Source organism: Drosophila erecta, unplaced genomic scaffold (genome assembly GCF_003286155.1).
Source record: "Drosophila erecta strain 14021-0224.00,06,07 unplaced genomic scaffold, DereRS2 tig00000126-arrow-pilon, whole genome shotgun sequence".
Taxonomy (NCBI): Eukaryota; Metazoa; Arthropoda; class Insecta; order Diptera; family Drosophilidae; genus Drosophila; species Drosophila erecta.
Genome location: NW_020825209.1, coordinates 5696954 through 5718286, shown reverse-complemented (window position 1 = coordinate 5718286; position 21333 = coordinate 5696954). Strand labels below are relative to the sequence as shown.

Sequence of the window (21333 nt, the reverse complement as noted above, 5' to 3'; positions counted from 1 at the left end):
TTGTTGTCGTTGTCGTTGTCGCCTTCACCGTGGCCATGACCAGTTAGCCGCAAAAACAACCGCCTCTTCACTTCCACCCTTCCACCCTGGTAATTTGCCCCAACTTTCTCTCTTTCATTTATTTATTTTTTTTTGTGATATATTTTTTTTTGATATATATTTCATTTTGGAACACACACGCACACGGCTCTCCGCTTTTGAGTGTGTGTGTGTGTGTGCGGAGCGAGCGAGGAAAAGGCCATCAATTTTGTTATTTTTAGCATGCAAATCGTTTTGTCAGCCTTCGGGGCAAATGACTTGGTCGAGAGGGTGCCTTCATCCATCTGACATCCAGCTGGGCAAGCAGATGCCCCCGGATTTTCCAGCTTCCCTGCCGATCCGATGCAACCCGATGCACTTGCTCGTGGCCTTTTTGCCGGATATTATTTGCTTGGCTTTCGCCTCCATCTACATAAAATCTGTGTCTCACTGTGGCAAACATTTGATCAATAATATTTTGGAGTAGCCCCCTCCAGAAAACGCTTTCGCAATCTCCTCACGTGCCGTGACTGCTTATTAGCCATGAAGGTTACCAGCACCAGCTGAGTTAAGTTGTGTGCACAGCAAAAAGAAAATGTTATTAAAAATAAAACTGGAGAAAATTACAGCTTTGCCAGAAAGCTGGACTTAAATTGTCTTGGCTGATCTCTCAGTTAAACTGGAAATTCATATTATGATGCGGTTATACACAACATATTTTTCCGAAAAGCAAACTTTCATTTCTTTCGAATGCCTGCGGCTTTTCGCCGAGTGTGTTTGCTTGGTTTGCTTCAGTCGGCGGGCATGCAGCCCATCGGGAGCACCACCCTGCCCCACTTAACCACCGAACGACCAACCACTGACACTGGGCCAGGGCAATTTGCATGGCAACAATGGCAACAACACGCCGCATATGAGCAGCGCAAAGAGCCGACCATGATCCATGGGCCAACATTGCGTATGCGTCATATGCTCAATGTTGCTCCGCTCGTCGACAAATTGCAGTCGCACATGCAATTGAATTCCATTCCAGTTCAGCTCAGCTCTGTTCTGTCCATTTGCAGCACCCGGCAACAATTGTCCTTCGTCCTCGGCAACACCCAGTGTTGGGTAAATGATATTGGAATTTAAATATGAATTTGATTCGGAATATGAATGGGTGCGCGGATTTAACGAGCTTGCTGCTGAATCCAGGGCGGAAATTGGGCAAATGGCAATGGGCTTCGACTTGTGTTTATATACAAAAATCAACCAGCAGAGCTGTGATTAATTTTGAAAAGGTGCGGCATTTTTAGCCGCTAATTCAGGGTCGCGCTGAAAATAATTTAGCAGCCAGCTGTTTTTTGGAGGCAAATAAAAGTACTTTGCATTATTCTATGAGTCTTAGGCTTACCTATATTATTTCACGTTGAAATTAACAAGTATTTTATGAGAACTCAATAGTTTGACTCCGTTCATAACAATTTATAGTCTGTTTTACTTTAGCTCGCATTGCCCTTACATTAAAGTTGGCCTTGATTTCTTGCCGTGCATTGTTGCCGCTGCTGCTGCACACATATTAACATTAATCGTCATGCGAACGCACACATACCCACACTAGCATGCACGGCACTCACACAGCGAAAGAGTTACGAAACCGAGGAACCAGCAAACGAGAAAAACAAACTACGAAAATGACGAACGCGACAACGACAACGACAACGACAACGACAACGACAACACAGCGACAACACAACGACAGAAAAGCGACTGCGGCAACGACGACGACGCGAAGCCGAATTGAAATGTTGCCCTCGGCTGTCAGACACTCACACACACACACACATGCAGTCGCACAAGCATGGGCAAGATTATAGGAGTCGAGATAGCAGCAATCGCACGGAAATATCTAAGTTTCTTCGAGTTGAAGTAGATAAAATGTGTGTGCATTTTGGACTACTCGCTGTGTTGCCATTAATCACACTCTATGGAAAATAAGTTACAAGTTGTGGTCATATGAGCAGTTGCTAACAGATTTGAGTATTATTAAATTGTATTAAATTATTCTTTTAAATGCAAGAAATATGTTCAAATATACCAAGCAGAAATTAACGTCGATCCAACAAAGAGTTACCGTGCTATCATTAATAAAGAATAATATATATATGTATGTACATATATATTAAACAATATGTTGGCGAGCCCTTGAAAGTATGCTACGCTTTTAGCCGCAACTGTGTGCTACACACTCGCAACTCGGAGTTCACGAGCTCTGGCCCTTGTTGTTCTTGCGAGTTGAGTTAAAGTCGGGCTGCCAGCATATGTGTGCCTGCGTGCGTGTGTTAGTGCACTCGCGTGTGCATGTGTGTGTGTTGCCGCCATCTGCAGCATTTAGTGAAGTTAAGCAATGAAGTGAACCCAACTGAACCGAAACTTGCCGAAATTGAAACGACGACAACAGCGATGAGGAATCGTTGCCATGCCTATACTATATGAGATATATATATATAAATATATATATATATGTGTATATATGGAAATACTTGCGTGTGTGTGAGGGGTTCAAGTGGTGCTGCTGGCTTAGATTCCTGTTCCTTTTTTTTGAATTTTTCTCGGTGGCGTTTCTGACTTTTGGTTCTGGTTTTTGGCGAATAGTTTGTCCCGGCCAGCCAGCCAGGAAGCCAGTTAACAGGGCTCTCTCTCGCTCTCGCACTCGCTCTCGCTCTCTCTCTCTCTCGCTCTCGCTAACCAGCTTTAGCTCGCTCCCTGTCCTGGCAAACGTGTGTGTGTGTGCGAGTGTGTGCGTGTGGCAACTTCGTTGTTGTTAGTGGCATTGCTGCTGCCACTTCTGCCACTGCCACTGCCACTGAAACTGCTGCTGCTGTTGGCTTTTGGCATTGTCAACAACGCGGCACAAAGTTCATACAATTGTGACACGCGGCGCGTTAAGCACGTGGCTCTGACTGATAACAGAGCTCTGTCTGTTCTAACAAAATAAAAATTATTAAAAATCATGTGGCAAATGCCGCCTAAGAGTGGGCAATGCATTTTTTAAACAATTTTTTTGCAAGTGGTGTGCGGTGCTGCGTGTGTGTGCGTGCCAGTGATAAGCTTCATTGACCTCCTGACCCCGCTGTCTGTGATTTTCGATTTTTGTTCGAGTGCCGCGAGAGAAAAGTGCGTTGAAGTACCAGGAAAACTGTGCGATTAGCTAACGTTTAGTATTTGCCATTTACCATTTACCAGCAACCGGAGCAGTGCATTCAACTCCATTTGGATGCCGTCCAAAAGAAAAAAGATGAATTGTGATGTGTAAAAGGAGGGTTTTTAAAGGCGTTGAAGCCAACGAACTAACATGTTTTTAGAACTAAATCAAACGAATCTATGCACAATAAACACCTAAAACCAATCCAAGCAAATGAAAAATATCTAAAGTTAAACACTGTTAAATAAACTTATAACGAAGCACCTTAACTAAAATTTACGAAACAATTAAATAACGTAGTGAACTACAAATAAAAATTTATTAACTATAGCGTCTAAATTTTAAAACTTTACTAATAAACAGAGATTAATGGCACATGTACCTAATTATATAATCTCAAATCTTCATTAGTTTGTGATATTACACCACGAAAACATAAAGCATTCGCAAAATAGCTTACTACTAAAAAGAAATACCTCCTAAAAATGTTAATTCGTGTTCAGTCCTTATTAAAAATCAAATTCTGTTAAAAAAAATGCATTAATAACACATAATTAAAATTTAATAAAATTATTGGGTTATTGAAAATGAGCCATACACATTAATGTGGTGTAATTAAAATCAAGAACTCAGCCCAAAAAGTCGTCAAACAAACACAGCAATGAGCAGCAACAATGGCAACGAGCATTCGCAACAGCAGCAGCAGCAGGCGACGCCTGCCACATCAGCTGCAACAACGGCTGCAGCAGCAACAAGCACTGCCAACTCGGAGGCTAATCCAGTTGCAGGATCACAGACATCGCGACCTGCAACGGCGCCCGCACGCTCCATCAGCAGCAGCAACAACAACAATAACAATGCCACCAGCAGCAGCAGCTTTTACAGGGTCAACCTGAGCAGCACGAACAGCAGCAGCATCAACAACAACACCAGCTGCAGCAGCAGCGGCAACAGCAACAGCAACGCGAACCAGGCCAGCAACAACAATCACCATGAGAGCAGCAACACCACGTTGGTGGTCAAAACCAGCAGCACAGCAGCGGGAGCCACTGCATCAGCGGCCGCCACCACCAACAACAACCACATCTATGTGAATCCGCACAGCTACGACAGCAGCACCACCGGCAGCGTGAGTGGTTCCACGGCAGTGATGCTGCCACTGCCACTGAGTCTCCCGCTCAATCTGCAGCATCAGCCAACAGCCGTTGCAGCGGCTGGACCAGGAGCAACGGGAGCAACATCACTCGACTCGCAGCAGCAACATCCGCTGGGTGGCAGCAACACGGGAGCCATCAGCCGCATTGGAACCCTGACCGGAACCGCAACCGGCACCTCCGCATCCAGCACCCTAAGCACCCTGAACACATATCTGTTTCCCTGCGGCGCCGACTCGGCCAGCAGCTGCGATCTGGACAGCAACTTCAGCCAGATGCTGGGAGCCGGCAGCGAGGGTGGCGCGAGCAGTTCCCTTAGCCAGACGACGGCGCCCGCGGGATTGGGACTGGGCGTGCAGCTGGGGTTGGGCTTCATCAACAGCCGGCGGCGCATCAGGCGGCTATTCGGTGTGGGAGACATGGTGCCGCCTGTGGCCACGCCCACGCCCTATGCAGCCGCCCTCAGGCGGCGCAGTTCGCAGTTGGTGCACATGACCAAGAAGCGGGAGAGGGAGCTGGAGGATCTGGAGCAGCAGCAGAGAATAGCCACGGTGGCCTCGGCAAATGCCGCTTTCCTCGAGCGCCGCGAGCAACAGCAGCAGCAACAGCAGCAGCATCTGCAGCAGACGCAGCAACAGCAACAGCAGCAGCAGCAGCATCTGCAGTTCGCCTTCAATCCCTTGCAACCAGAGGCTGGCAAAAAGAAGAAAAAGAAGCCACCTGGACCGCCGGCGCACACGAGACAGCAGTCCACGCGCACCATGGACGACCCCATGATGAATCGTCCCAGGAAGAGCACACCGGCGGCCAGCAAGAGGAAGGACAAGGGACCGGAGAACCCCTATGAGAAGTACCCATCACCAAAAATCCAAAAGCACCCACCGCTCTTAAGCCTCACGTATACGAAACCAAAAACCAAAATGAGAACAACCAATATCAAAATATTTATGAAAATTATGCGGCAAAACAAGTGCTTCTATTACCATTTGATTTACGCCATTTGCTGCCATTCGTTTGATTTTCTTGCTTGTAACGATTTGAATAAAGCGATTAAGAATACCTGCAAATACATAGTATTTTAATTAGTTTGAGTACCGCTTTGCTTTAACGCTTCTCAATGCTTTTTCGCCTTGTTGATTCTCCTCGCCTCCAGCACCAAAAGTTGCAAGTTTGCTTTCCTGACCATGTGACACTAGTTGCAATTAAGCAATTTTGACAGCGCTTGCAATTTTTATGAATTTTCTAGCGGCCATTATTCTAACACATTTATTTAATTCGCTGGGAGACTGCAATTATATTTAAAGTGTGCCCTAGCAACATTAAGTTTTTATTGGCCTTAATTTTGTAAAAGCTTTTCAAACCTTCAAATGGCTCTACATATTTCTAACGACTCGACTGGTCGATTGAAATCTAAGAGATTTGTTCATTTGATTGTAAGCAAGTGTCACATGGGCATAATTAGTTTGCTCACTGAGATTTAGCCGTCCCACAGGGCGAATGCGTAATGTCCGCAACAGCGGGCAGGCAAAAAGATGGCAGGAAAGCGCGACGTTTTTGGCTTGGGGTCAGAAACAGAGCCAAGTTGCCGCCAAGTCAATGCCCGAAAGTCAGACACAGAAACCGTAAATGAATCCAGAATCTATAACCGAATCTGAATCAACAGACAGTAGACGGCGCCAGCTCCAAACTCCGGCAAAAAAAAGCAAAAAAAAACAAAAAAATAATAAAAATAAGCACTCTGGTAGCAAAGTTCGCTGGGTCGACGGGGAACGGCGAGAAATAAATGCGTAGTCATCTGTGCGTCTAACTGGAGCCAGCATAAGTCAGTGTCCTGGCCATCGAGTTATCCCGTCTGCCAGCATTCGTTACGTATACGCCACCGTGGCGGAGGAAATGGCTGCTTTTCCTTCTTCGCGTTGGCAAATGAGCACGGTTAATTGCCGTAGGTCAGCACAAATCCTCTCGATTGAGGAATCTTTGACAGCCTGTTTTTTGTTTTTCCGCCCAGCTCTGTTTGCCATTTGATTCTGGGACTTTGGTTTATTTAGTCGTATATTCTTACCGCCTTTATGTAACGCCTTGCCTGTTTGGCAACTGGAATGGGCTGTGGAACTGCTTTAATGTGGCTTGCGTGTCGCTGTGGACCTTTGTTGTGCCCTTTGTTGCTCGGCATTCTTGCCTCCTGCTGTTAAAAAAGAATTTATGTCAATGCCAGAAGCGACAAACAACAAACAGCGAGGCAGCAACAAGAAAACAATAACAGAAGCGAATATTATAATGGAATAAGGACCGGACTGGGTGTGTGTGTGTGTGTGTGGGTGAGTGTGTGTGAGTGTGGGGGCGGGCGAAATCGGGAGTACAGACTTGGCCCCAAAACATTACTCTGCAGTTTCAGTTAATTGGCACACACACGCACACACTCGCTCATTTCTGGGGCCTATCCCCCTTTTTAGTGGCCAACATGTGGGCGACAAAAACGCGTGCACTGGGAGAAAACCCTACCTGGTTATTTCACTGTTGGACTCTTCAAGTACTCTTATTTGGCATTTTGCTATAAAATTAAAAACTAGTGAAAATGTACATTTTCTTGTGCTTACAAAACACAGTAGGTGCGCTTCGTCATTATGTGAGCTAAACAATGATAATGCTGCTGATAATATATGCAGAATGATAATATATTCTTTATCTAAATACCTATTTCAAAGTATTCTGCATATTAAGTGTACATTTTCTTGTGCTTACAAAACACAGTAGGTGCGCTTCGTCATTATGTGAGCTGCGGTACACAATGATAATTTTGCACATAGAATATATATTCTTTACCTATTTCACTTCGATTTATAGATAAACACAATGAAGAGCTCTTTTACTAAGCTGCGTTTGACATACTCGTATATAGAGTATGTGTTTAAGTTGTGTAGCAGGGGTATTTTCTTTCAGTGCTGCGACTGAGAGCTTTAGGTGTGGGAAGAGTGCGAGCGAGAACACGCGACGCCAGCGCTGCGACATGTAGCCGCCATTTAAATTGCCCGGCATAGGCGACCTCGTCACCCCACCGCCCACCACCCACCACTCCGAGCCGCTCCTCCCCCTCCCCCACCCTGGGCTACCCCAACGTGGGAACAGACCCGGAATGAGACATGTTGCCCTTGATTTGTGTGCACGGCATGTGGCGGCGTGTTGACTATTTGCATTGCATGTCCTCCTCCTTCCACCCCCTCCCTTCGCACACACACAACCGCCCACCCACCTACACATGCGCCTCCCTTTTGCCATTGGTGTGTGTGCGTGCGCGCGTGTGTGTGTGTGTCCAATAATTTCGTAACATGGCCTTTGTGGCGATCTTTGCACAGCGATAAGCGAACTGGGAGGAGAACTCATTGAGTTGGCCACTCGCAACTTATATTTTCCATTTTTTTGCCATTTTTTGGGCCAAGTGTAAAGGCCTTTGGCGAGGACAAAACAATATCATTTGGCCCATTGCAATTGGAAGTCCATGTGTTAGTGAGTGTGTGGGTGTGTGTGCGTGTGTACCGTTCCAATGCCAAGTGATTTGCATTTTTGTGGCTTGCGACTTCTTGTGCTGCGCCTAATGACGGGATAATTATTAATTACTCGATGCCTGTAATGCCCATTGTAACTTTCGCTTTTGCTGAATAATTCCCACTGGCGATTGCAAAGCAATTCAATGGGTGCGCAGAAGTGTGTAATTAAATTGTATTTACCGACGAATCCAGTAGAAGCTATTATTAGTTGGACATGATTGAAGGCAAGGCAGTGGAGGCTTGACCCACATTTTCTGATCCATTAGTTTCACCATTAATGCGGATTTCACTTCAGATACGGCATTGCATGTCCAATTTAGATACACAATATGCAATTATTACACTTTATTTTGTGATGCTTAAGACAACTTGTAATGCAATTATTACTCAATACTCACGTTTAAGTGGTTGCTTATAAATTTAATTTATCTAATTATATTTTATAGAAATAGCACGTTATGTAGTAGAATTAAGTAGTATCTTCCTATGGATATATTTCAATTGATTGGCATTCTGCGCCAACCACTTGCGCCTTTAAATTTAAGCAAGAACTTAAATATGGCTTAACTTGCATAACTTACAAGTTGCTCACGAGTTAGAAACTCTTGAAAGTTGCCTCTAATTAAGCTGATTGCTTGGCCAAGTGTTTACCATCTGGTTGGGCTAATAATCTTGGCAACGGAAATGAATTCAAATTTGCGCCGGCTCGCCGCGGTGCAAAATAGGCTACGGAATCCATTCACTTATAAGCTGCAGCAAGGAGGCGTCTCGCACACACAACTTTACCGCAAGGGCCACCAATTAGTGGAGGCACAGCCCAGCCGCCCCATGCCGCCCCATGCCGCCCCACCACCACCCCCTGCGGCAGCGACCTTGAACTCGCCGGCAAATCGAAGCACGAAACGAACACAAAGCGAATGAAAGTAAAAGTTGCACGTGCTTCGTCTTCTGCGGCTGGTGCTTTGGCTTTGGCTTTGCTTTTCCCGCTTTTCCCCGCTTTTCCTGCCTGCTACTTGCGGCAGCTGCATGCATAATGTGCAAAATATATGCCACCACCCACCACCCGCCACCCATTGCACTCCAGCCATCGCCGCTGTGGCGCGAAGGTCGCCACTGCAGGCTAGATGGCTAAAAAATCCATTAGGCCCTGTTGATGAACCTGCCCCACCTCCCAAAGGCGCTGACGTCACCACCGAAGACTCACCTGTTTCTCACTTCTCACTTTTCTCACTTCTCACTTTTCCCACCTCTGCTCACCTGGCCCTTTTGTCTTTGCGCCTGCATTTACTTATTTATTGAGCGCTGCGACAAAAATTCGCAAGAAATATGTATGTATGTATGTATATGGAGCTATATAGGGTATATGTGTAGATATGGAAGGGGGCGGGGCGAAGTGACGACGTCAGCAGCGATTTATTTCGCGACAGTTTGTCGTTCATCTTTTTTTTACGACCGACGACTCTCAGATTGCTGTTGTCATTTATTTGCCGTCATAAACTTTCAATGGAATCACGCAAGCGATTTTTGCCAACTTTTCTCATACTTATACTTCGCCGCCCGCTGCTTTCTTTTATTGTGCCGCATATATGACAAAAATGTGACAGCGACAGCAGGCTTCTCTTCCGCCCATTTTTTCATTTTTCCATTTCCCCATTTTTCCATTTTCCTATTTCTAGTCACCACTCTCCCATATATTGTTTGTGTGTTCTTAAAGCGGCAACGCATTCGCAGCCCCATTTTCCCATTAACTCCCGAGCGGACTTTAAACTTCTGCCTGATGTTTTGCATGTTTGACACACAAATTGGGTGGAGGGGGTGTGGGGGGCTTCCCGGCCAAAAGGGAAAACGGAGCCAAAAGGCGAACAATAAGCAAATTGGCCAAAGGGCGAACGGCAACAACAGCAATCAACAGCATTGGCAATAGCGAGTTCCACTTTCGGTCCACAGCGAATCGCTGATGCCCTCACTTTGGATGCAGGGCAAGTAAATTGGCTGTTTTATTAAATATTTATGTTTTAGAGGGGAGTTATGGTTCAATTTTGCACACAACTATCTTAAAGGCCTTAAAACATATCTAAATTGCACAATTTCAATTCGTTAGTTACGGCTATTGATATCTTTCTATCTAACTATCTATTAATTAGATATGTATCTGTGGTGTTAGCTACATATTTTGTATAGAGGAAATATTAGTTCTAATTACATATTACTTCATATATAAAAGATTTTCAATTTCACAAAGCTAAAGATATATTTATACTTTTACTTAGATTATTCGCTGCACTTTAAAGATTCCTACATCTTCTCTCTTTGGTTCAGTGCATTTCGCAGAGCACTATTAATTTATTTAATAAACACTTAATTGTCTTACCAGATGTTGGGGTTCCTAGGTATCTGTCTCCCTATATGCCTTGCTTAACTGGAAAAAGTGAGGGTTTCGCTCTAGTCGTTGCACTTGGCACTCGATGTTGCCACCGCTCTCTGTGTGTTCTTGCCCCGTATAAATAACATTTTTGTCAAGCGCCTCGTATGACAAAGTGTCAGCTATAAATGTGTTGCACACACACACTGAGGTGGCAGCACGAACACATACTCGTGTATAAATGTGTACGTATATGCATGAGTATGTTTGACTAGGCCTATTGGGCACTCAAGTGGCTGCAATTGCTGCTGCTGCTGCTGCTGCTGCTGCAGTTCAAATGACAACAGCAACAGCAACAATTGCCGCAGCTGCTGCTGCTGCTGCCGCTGCCGTCGACTTTGCTGCCTTCTGTGTCTCCAATGTCTTTGATTGTTGTCGTTGTGGCAAGTGTTGTTGCTGCCGCTGCTGCTGCTGCCTTTCGGCAGTTGGATGCCCAATAATTGTGGCGTCTGCGTTGCCCTTTCCACGTGTTGTTGCTGCTGTAATTTTTGAAATTTTTACTGCCTAGTCGTTTGATGTTGTTGTTGCTGCTTTTACTGCTGCTGCTGCAACTTCTGCTGCTGCTGCTGCTGCTGCTGCTGTGGCGACAAATTTTGTTGTTGCCTGGCGTTTGAATTGAGTCTGCCCTTTTGTACTTGTTGGTTTTGCTAGCGTTTGCTTCCTATATTTTTCGGCAGTCAGGCAAAACATTTTCGGTTCTGGGTTTCTGGTTTTCGGTTTTTCGGCCTGATGTTGCCGCCGTTGCAGTTGCAGTTGCACTCGGCGCGGAAAGCGGAAGCGTTGCCTGCTCCTCGCTCGGTGCGGATAGAAAAATCCAAAAAATAGTAATCACTTCCAGCTGCAGAGCGGCGCAGTGTGTGTGATCTGGTCCTCGATCCTGGTCACGGATCCTTGATACCCATTCCGAAACCGTGTGTGTGTGTGCGTGTGTGTGTGCCGCTGCCTTTCGCTGGCAGGATAATGGCCGTCAACGGCTGCGGGCCGAGCAAAACGCATTCTGGCCTGCCAGCGGATTGCCGTTTTCTTTTTCTTCAAGTTTTTCACATTTTTTTCACGTGATTTGTGCCTGCTTGAGTTGTGCATTGTGCTAAAGTGGCAGTTGAGTTGCAGCAACAACCGCAGCAGTAGCAGCAGCCGCAGCAGCAGCAGCCGCAGCAATATCGCCAGCTGCTCCAGGATGTTCGTGGTCAATGCCATCAAGGATGAGATCGAAAAAATGTAAATATGCCGGGCTGTATTCTGGCCTCCTTTGCTCTACTTTTGTCATTTTTCTCGATTTCGCTTTCTCAGGCTTCACGCATTGATTTTTTGGCCAATTTTTGTTTTTTCATTTTTGTGCAACCCCCGAACGATTTTGTCCATCAGATAAAATTAGAAATTAAAAATTGATTGGGCAAAACAAAGGTAAAAAGCAGTGGAGCAGCTAAATTATGCAGAATTTCTCGATTTGATTTGATTTGATTTGTAGCACGGGGGGGCTCAGGCGATTTCCCAGTCGCATTTTCCCTCTCGGAAAATCAATTGATACGCAAATTCCCACCCTTCCCCACCCCCTCCCCTGACATGCTTGTGTGCTGTGACCCAGCCAAAAATAAACTTCATTGACCGCTTCCACTTTGCTTCGAAGCTAGTTTTTAAAAGGTCCATCCATTTTGGGGAAACTCGCCAAAAAAAAGGGGGACAGAGGTGCAAGTTCTGCCTACAAAAAATGAAGCTAACTCTGTTTGCACTGCAAAAAGACTTGCGAAAGTGTAAAGTGCTGAAAAAGGGCATTTCAACATGTGCTAAGTGTTTAAAAATGATGCCCAATATTAGATTGAAACAGAAGAGACGAGCTTGTGGGCTTTTCAAGCTGCGAGTACCAGAAATAGCCAGGAATGCGTTTCTAGATTTATGGGTCACCACGTTTGTTTGTTGGTCTTGGAACCACTTTGAAGCACGTACGTGGAACTTGGTACATATGTGCAAAACTCGTGTGTTTATCGATGAAGTGAATCCATAGCTTTCGTTCGTTGAATAACATATAATTTCCATTATTATTTTCTGCTTATGTGGCCCCTCTTTTGCCCCAGCAATCGCCAGTCAATCGAATTGATTGATGAACCCACCGATGGCCACCGACCAATCAATGTCAATTGCTCTTCCTTCTTCCTTTTTTGCTCTACTTGATTTCTTCTCGTTTTATTTTATTCGCCTGCCAACTTCCGCTTCCTTATCTTCCATCCTCCTGCTCCTTCTGCCCTGCTCCCTGCCCATCTTTGTGTGTCATGTTCCTGCTCCTTCTGTCCGTCCGGCTGTCTGTCCTGATATCTCCTTCGACTTTTGCTCCGATAACCAAGTTTAAACGTCATTAGAACACTTTGCGTGCCATGTTTGCCACCAACACACAGCTACCATTTCGGCACTGCCAGAAATTTAGTTATTAATACTTACTATTTATTTTGAGACAGCTTAAGGGTGGGATTTATAGAAATTACAATTTTTCTAAGGCCTTGAAAATACATGCTTTAAATCGTAATTAACTGGTTTTAAGTAGTTTGTTGATTAAATTAAAAAAGTAGTTCCATTACAAGCCCCTAGATGGATTCCAAAGCTTAAGAATATATAAGTATTCATGTGAAATATAGACTAAGTATATAGTACTTATATTTAACAATGGTATGGTTGATCGAATTATGCCTCGAAAAATGTGTTCTCATCTCTTTTGGTGTGCATTTTGTACGAGATTCGCTTTATTTTTCCAGGTGCACTTCTTTTTCTTGCAACGCCTCCGCGTTCGCAGCGTTCCAGTTCCTCATTGGGTTTCGGTTTCAATTTCGTTTGCCTTCTGCTTTTTGTTTGTTTGCTGTCTGTGGCATTTGGCGCTAGTCTGGCGGCCTTTGCCTCTCGGTTTTGTTTAGCCACCTCAGTTCGGTGGCTAGGTGGCGATGGCGATACACGTATGTCTTGCACTTTTGCCTAAGCCTCAAGTCGTTCGAAAGCCAAGCGCTAAATGCATATCTCTGTGTCAGAATGTGGAGCAGTTGGCTATAATTACAAACACACGAACACAGAGACACACACAGATACGCCACATTGTTCTTGCTATGGTAGCAACTGAATTTGGAAGCCCCGATCACTTTTCACCTGCCACCTGAAGTCGCAAGCCTGAAGTCTGCCGTTTACCGTCTGCTGCCTTTCACCTTTCAACCCGGTGGGTCGACAGTGGGCGGAGAGGTGGGAAAGGTGGGAAAATGGGAAATGTGGTGGTTCCGGTGGCGCCAAAGAAACGTTTAACGTTTTATTCCCATTCTCATTTTCGCCAGTTTCATTTGCATTGTTTGCCATCGCTCCAAAGTCCTTCCACAGTTTTAGTAATCAATTTTTGTTCTTGCTTTTGTTGCACCCAAATGCTGTCGCTATCGATGTGTGTGGCTCTGTGTGCGTGTGTCTGTGTATCAGTGTGGGTGCCCCTGTCTGTGTGTGTGTGTGTGTGTGTGTGTGCGTGCTGGGGAAAGCTGGCGAAAATGTGGCATCGACACAGCCAGTTGCATAAACGTCGCAGTCGCACGCGGTACCAGTCGAGAGTAGCAATCGCATCAAAGTCCCATTTTTAATGTTTTAATCTGGGCTGAGCCATTGAATTATGCACACACACACACACACGCACACACATCCCGCGAGTCCTTGAAATGGCATCCAATTCACAACCGGTTCTCCGCTCACACTCACACTTACACTCGCCGAAAAGCGTGCTCCTTCATCTTCATCAAAGGAAATCCCAAGAAGTGGCAAACAAATGCGTGTGTGTGTGTGCGTGATGCTGCTGCACTCTCGATAGCTCCCTCTCTTTCCTTTTTGTTTCAGTGCCTGTGCTTGTGTGTGTGTGTGTGCCTCTCTCTCCCTCTCGATAATCGCCCTCGCTCTCTCGTCGGGGGATTTACCATGGAAACGTTTTGGAAAAACGTGAAACATGAAGATTGGACTTTCCACACAGCCGCTTTCAATTTTGTTGTGATGCTGCGTTGAGTTTCCGTGCGCCAGTTGCCATCACCATAACCATTATCTTAACCGTTAGCATCGGACATCAAGTGTTTGTTTCGAGTGCAATAGAGGAAATTCAATTTTCCAGCAATCCGTGATTTTGTCGCCTTTTTTTTTTGTGAAGTTTCCCCATTTAACCTAGTTGGCCAAATTCGACCAATTTTCAGCAGCCACATTTCGGATAAATTTCAGTTTGCTTGTGCGTTATATTTGTGCAAGTGTGTGTAACAATAAATAAGCGCCATGCGGTTCATTTGAGCCATTAAAAATAGATTTCGTGACTAGCAATCTGGGATAACAGAGTTTTCGTGTCTCCGGGCATAAAATATAAATGCAGTTACATCAGATTATTGTGAATTAGGCCCACTTAATAATTTGGTTCAGCATTAGAAAAGCTGTATACATCTTGCATCGATTTTGTTAATTGCCATTCTCTCTTTTTTTAATTTAGTGATTTTAGGGCATTTGTGTGTGGAAGTGTTTACATTAAATGAACTTTGTTTTGGAAGTTGTGACTTTGTTTGTACATTTTGCTGCATAGTTTCAAGGATGATAAGTGGTCACTTTCAAAAGCAAATAACTTAATGTTTAGTTTTGTGTGCAGATATAGTTGTGAATTATTATTTAAGCCGCTGAAACATAGAATAAATATATTTATTGTTTATTGTATGTGGGCACTAAGCAAGTACGCTTAAGTAATAGTTCACAATTTGTTTTTGTTCTTGATTGGATTTGGGACTCAATGTTTAGTTTTCGATTGTTGATAAAGCAAGAGGACTTATTGACTTTCCTTGTCCATACTAATTGATACAATTGTTTGGCTTCACTTCTTTTGGCAGAGAAATGCGAGCTAAGTTTTCACTTAGTTGCAAGTTTGAAGTTGTTGATAATTTGATATTATTTATTTAGTTTTGCTTGCTCGCCTCGCTTAGGGAAAGGAGCTGCAGATGTGCAGTGCTGTGCAAATACTTGTTTGTTTGCCACTTGCAACACAATTTGCCCAACTTAATTGAAACAAAGAGTTAACGCAGTTCAACACTCTGAGGCAGGGTCAAATGCTGTCCGAATCGTATTAACTGTAAAAGCTTTCCAAAGTCCTCCCCTTACTACGCTACGTTGCGTACCACCCACCCCCCTGCCATTTGCCACCCACTGCCCCCGTCGCCCCCCGCCCCCGCCGCCGCCTAAGCATTTTACACGTTTTCCCGATGTCAGTGTGTCAGTGTTACAGTGCCAAAGCCGGGTCCATGTCCGTGTTTTTGTGCTGCTCTCCGTGGCCGTAAGATGCCGACATTCCACGAAGCCTTTCTCCCACTTTCTCCCCCTCCCTCCCCCCCTCTCTCTCTCGCGCTGGCTTTTGGTGCCATCTCTTTCTGCTGCTGGGTAGAAACGATTTGGCAAGTGGAACACGGCACAGCACATTCACATTTCGGATCGCGCTCATTTCGCGGCATTTTCGTTACGTATACGCAATGTGAGCCGGAAAGGTGAAGGGGAAAATTGTTAAATTAAAGCGACAAAAATTGAGGAAAAAAACCAAGTTCTCGCATTTGTCTGAAAACATATATGCAAGGTTGTGTGTGTATATGGGATTATTTAAAACGGAAACGTATTGCTTGTGTGCTGTGTGTTTGTGTGCTTGTATGCCCACTAGTTAACTGGCTTTGATGGCCCGGTGTTTCCTTTATTTTCCCTGTCTCCGGCCAAATGTAAACAAATTTCAATAATGGAAAAAAATGCGAGCAAGGAAAACTGTAGGTGTGCCAGTGTGTGCGTGTGAGTATGTGTGTGTGTGTGTGTGTGTGGGTCAGGCGCATGTCTGCAGCAGAAGAAGAAGAGCGATTAAAGCAGCTGTGCGAAGTTCTCGTTTTATTTACATTTATTAATATTTCCGTCTTTTTTTTATCACTCTGCGACTCTGTCACTGTATGTGTGTGGCTTTGCTCTTGGGAATTGTGGCGTCACCATGGCGTATGCGTAATATTTTGTTTTGTAATTATATGCGCGGTGGGCAAACGAAAATTTGTGTTTAATTAATTAATTGAAGCGCAGCAGCAACAGCAGCAGCAACAGCAGCAGCAGCAGCGGCAAAAGCGCTTTTAGTTGACCGCGTGGCGCCAACTTGAGCGCAACTCAACGGCAGCTGCCCCGCAGGAGTACTTTTTTTTGGATCTACATATACCTAATGTACATGCGTTTTTTTTCTGGTGCCCAGTCCAGTAAAAACAGCTGCTTGCCACAGCTGAGTGTGTGAGTGTGCGTGTGTGTGTGTGTTTGTGGAAGCGAGATGGGCATATATAAATAGAATTTTTCCGCCAAACAACGACCTTGCCTCCCGAAAAACAAAACGGAATGAAACACGCAGCGGCGGCAAGTGATGAACGAGATACCAGAATCTCAAATGAAAATATCAAAAATGGTTGTTTTTTTTTTAGTGCCGCAATAAGTAGGCTATACGTTTGGCCCGAAGTGCATTCACTTAACAAATAAATAAATAAACAAACAAACAGCGACAATTGGCAGCAACATGTGGCCAAAACCGCAATGCCAATGCCACTAAAATGTAATTACAACTGAAAAACCAAACCGGCAGTAAAAACGACAAAACCCACAATCGCATCAACCGCAATCATCGGCGACAATAAAATCGACAAATAACAACAGTTCCAAGTGCAATGAAATTTTAGTTTCAGTTAAAGAGAATATCTGGGCAATTGCAGTTGCATATTTAAATTATATTATACTGTATTCAATACCTTAGTCATCTAGTTTAATTTGGTTGCATTATTGGAAATATAATGGCATTAAATTATTATTTAGGCAGAAGCTCTCGCTTAACTTTCAATGACTACTAAGATAAGTTCTACACTACTAAAGTATTTTTTTCTGCCAGCAGTGTAATTTTGGACTTAAAATAAATTCCCAATCAATTTCCAAGCTACAAATAAAATACCGCAAAATTATTATCCATTGAAAAAATTATTTCATTTAAATAGCCCTTTGCTATTAAGGTCTCGGTTTTTGTGTAGAGTGACATAAGATATTTCCGCGGACTTCGAGGAGAGTATTAATTTTCGAAAATTTATTGTGCGTAACCAGATTTGCAATGTACCCAGATCATCGACGAGACCGCAAAATCCATCAAATAGAAGGGCAAACCGAAAATAAATAGTGATTGAATAAGTTCATACCAAATGCCGATCTGCAAATGGCAACCAAACGAGCAGACGAGCCACAGAAAACGCTTCCAGCTCGAGAGCCGCTTTTCGTTCGTGCAGCAGCAGCAAGTACAGTGAGGCAGAGCTAACAGCGACGCGCGACTATCAACGCGGGATTCTCGGCGCCCGAGAGGCCAGGAGCGGCCCACTCGGTGGCCGTCATGCAGCTGCAGGCGGCCGGGGCCCAATTAACCAGCAGCTGCATTTAGCTCACCCATTGAGCGCCTAGGAAACACACCGAACACACACAGACATATACAAGACACGCACACACGCACGCACACACACACACATACACATAGAGAACCACTTTATTGGCAAGGATTCAGTGAGCTCATCGAAGCAGACCAGAACTAGAAAACCGAAACTGAAACCGAAACCGAAACTGTAACAGAAACTGAAACCGAAACCATGCAGATGATACTTGTTGCTGGCGGGTAAGTGAAAAGCCAAGCCCCCACGCCCACTTTCACCTTCCGATTATCCTATCCAAATCCCAGTCCAAATCCAAATGCAAATGCAAATGCAAATGCAAATTCAAATCCAGCCGAAACCAATCCTGAATCCCCGCCCCTCGATGTGATATGTGTGCCTCTGTGTGTGTGTACTACTCGGAACTACTCGTACTAACTTATCAGCAACATCTGAAATTGTGTATGTAACCCGTGTGTACCTGCAGGAATAAAAGTTTCCGTAATCATTTTCTTTATATCTATCTGTAGCTGTAAGCCCTGACTCGATCGGTCAGTTCTATGTGCCATATCTTTCTGTATAATCATGCCTTAATAGTATTCTATACGCTTACTGTTTCGCCTTATTTGCCACTCGCACTCGTTGCCGCCCAATGCCTTTGCTTGGCACTTGTATCTAGAATCTATAGATTACGATAACTCGTGACATGTATTGTATAGTCGTATATGTATATTCGTCTAATCACTGCTTTTCTCTGTTTCCTATTTGCAATACACCACGATTCCTACGATGACCAAACTCGATGTGATCCTATACCTTCAACTTGCAGGTAAGTCATAAAACTTATTTACTATACTTAAATTGGGAGATTATGTTGGGCTCCATTTCATATGGATGTCAACGAAGATAGTATAAGCGGCAGACGTGGTTGCTTTATTATCCATAAAGTTGAATATGGATTGTGTAGCATACCTTGCACTTTTATTGGTAAAACGTCAAACTAATCTTATTTATTTCTCTGGTTGTAATAAGTCGATGAATAGTAAAGAAAAACGAACAATTTATAAGTACTACATCGAGTCTTAGCAGATTGCCCAAATAGGCGAAACTATCCAAAATGTTGGAATGGGAAATGTTGTACTGAAAACCTGGTAATCTGAACGCACATAAATATGAGAAACCCTAGAGTTTAATAAACTAGTAATTGCAACTATTAGAAAAAAACAAAGACTGAAAACCTATTTTCCCGAACTAAATGAGCTTATTTACTCGTAAAAACCAAAATGACGTACATATTTTCGTAAATTTTGTATTCGCAATAAGTACCAATAATTTACTGGATAACGGCGACACATTTCAAAAGAAAAAGCTTTCTTTCAATAAATATTGAAATGATATTAGGTAAAATCTACAAATGGCTGTAATTGTAAATTTTACCAACTTATTCTACAAATGCTTTCGTGTGCTAAAGTTTTGTTCTAGTATTTTTCAAACCAAAAACCTCCTTTAGTAAGGACACTGAAGCTTAAAGCTTCGCAGGTTCCATGAAACTTGAAGAGCTTGAAAGCTTGCCAAAAACAACATTTTTAGTTTCAGCACACGTCCGGGAAGCTTTTAAGCTGGGAAATCAAATAACCAACGTCAACTTTGATAAAGCGGAAAAGCCGAGCTTTAAGTTGCGCTTTATGCAGCTTTCATTGGCCCTTTTCTCTCGCTTTCCCTCCTGTTTTCCTCTCCGACTTTCCCAGGCCATGTTTGGGCACGCGCCTGTGTGCGTGCATGTGCCATGTGTTTATTTATTAATAATTGCATTACTCATACGCCACGCTGTCCCTAGCTGGAAGCATGGCGTTCAAGTGCACACGTGACACGTATATGCGTGTGTGTGCATTGCTTGTGTGTGCGTGTGTGTGCGAGTGTGCAGTTATTCGCATTATTATAATCAAGTGGAGCCAACAAAAGGGAAGCGAAGGAATAGGCAGAGGGAGCATAACGAGCCCGGCGGCGTTTTAAAGCACACATTAATAATAGAGGAGCACACCTTTGCCACCAAAGGGTGGTGATGCGGCGTTGAGTTGGGGGGCACGGGGTTGTGGCTTTTGTCGTTTCTCCTTCGATTCGATTTTCTCTTGCTCCCGTGTGCACGCGTGTGTGTGAGTGTGTGTTTGTATTTGGTTCATTTACAGTTTTCACCTAGTTTTCGTGTTTTGGTTGTTTTGCCTTCGGCCGCCGCCTCAGCGGCCCCAAGCGGCATTTGCTTTGTTTGCCACCGCCACTCATCCCCGCCGACGGGCCCCATTTCCAGCCCAGCCAAGAGCTGGAGCTCCATCTCCAGTGGCCGGTGCCCGAGTGTCGCCAGAGTCGCCAGAGTCGCCAGTGTCGCCAGTGTCCCTGTGCCCATGGTTCCCGCTCTTCTTGCTCAGCCATGTTCGCCCAGGCTACTCTTTGGCTTTGTTGCTGCTTTCCATTTTATTCATTTCATTTCGTTTAATTTTTTTTTTGTTTTTTGTTGCGTTTTTGGGCCTGCTCTGGTCGCCGTGTTCGTGCCAAGTGGCACTAAAACTATTTGCCTTTTGCCCAGTTTTCGTATGCCTTTGGCCAGCGGGAACAGGAGCGGTACCTGCCACACAGCACAGCACAGCACAGCACAGCACATCGCACATCACACATAGCACACACTCGGCACACACAGAACACAGCACGCAACACGCAAGAGGCGCCGCCATCGGAGTCGGAGTGCAGCAGTGGAAAACTCCGTATAGCTTTGGCTATATAGCTATACGATCCAGTCCGCTGACAAAGCCGGAGCCAATGCAGCAAAGCAAATCGCACGTGCTCGCCTCGGCCAAAAATGTTCGTGGCAAGTTCGTGGCGCCCAACGTGGGGCGTTCGTGCCACCGCATTTGGCTCGGCTCGGCGCTCGGCGGTTCTTCCATCGCTGGACACTTTTGCAGCGCCTCAGTTCGGTTCAGTCGTCGCAGTCGCAGTCACGTCGTCACAACGTAATCGGGCAACGCGTTCCGCGCTTGGCGGCGACTGTCGTCAGTCAGTCAGTCAGTCAATCAGTCAGTCAGTCAGTCAGTCAGTCAGTCAGTCAGTCAGTCAGTCAGTCAGTCAGTCAGTCAGTCAGTCGGTCCGTCAGTCAGTTAGTCAGCCAGCTAGTCAGCCAGCTAGTCATTCAGTCAGTGAGTCAATCAGGCAACTGGAGTTTTCATCCAGACTTCAATATTTTGCACCTCGCTCAAAACCCCACACTCGCACTTTAAATAATAAAAAAAAGCAGGTGGTGCGTGCCGCGTAGCCGCGCGTGATTCTTGTTGTTTTTTTTTCGGTGTCTGTGAGTGTATGGTCTCCTTTTGTAAATGGTAACTCTTGTTGTTATTGCTATTCCGAGCTCGGTGCGTGCCGCAAAATTCGAAGCCCAAGGAGAAACTCCATTTAAAAAGGTGTTTAAAACAGCTTATGAAGCCATTTAAGCACCCTTCCACGCGCCACAGCAAAGGGATGAGAAGCGAAAAATACGCCAGGACATGATCAGGGACTCCAGGGCAGTCCAGGAGTCCCTCGCCAACTGTAT

General features: G+C 44.8%; 2 protein-coding genes across 7 annotated transcripts in view; both read left to right on the top strand.

The window, feature by feature from the left end:
- The window catches only part of LOC6550221 (potassium voltage-gated channel protein Shaker), a 141945-nt gene that overhangs the window by 54705 nt on the left and 65907 nt on the right, over positions 1 to 21333 (top strand). For 3 of the 6 annotated variants that reach the window (XM_015155308.2, XM_026982255.1, XM_026982259.1), the window contains exon 1: positions 20898 to 21202. The exons of 1 other annotated variant lie outside the window; for it this stretch is intronic. The gene's annotated coding sequence lies outside the window, so the exon portion shown is untranslated. Of the gene's footprint in view, positions 1 to 20736; positions 20759 to 20897; positions 21203 to 21333 lie in introns of those variants that run through there. 2 more of the 6 variants (XM_026982256.1, XM_026982257.1) reach the window with 2 other exon arrangements.
- On the top strand, positions 3864 to 5438 carry LOC6550223 (homeobox protein 5). The gene has a single exon (XM_001977582.3). The coding sequence runs from the start codon at positions 3864 to 3866 to the stop codon at positions 5436 to 5438; it is 1575 nt and encodes a 524-aa protein (XP_001977618.1).

Excerpts from the sequence above, each read along its gene's own strand:
- LOC6550223 (XM_001977582.3), top strand. The coding sequence starts at position 3,864 with ATGAGCAGCAACAATGGCAACGAGCATTCGCAACAGCAGCAGCAGCAG.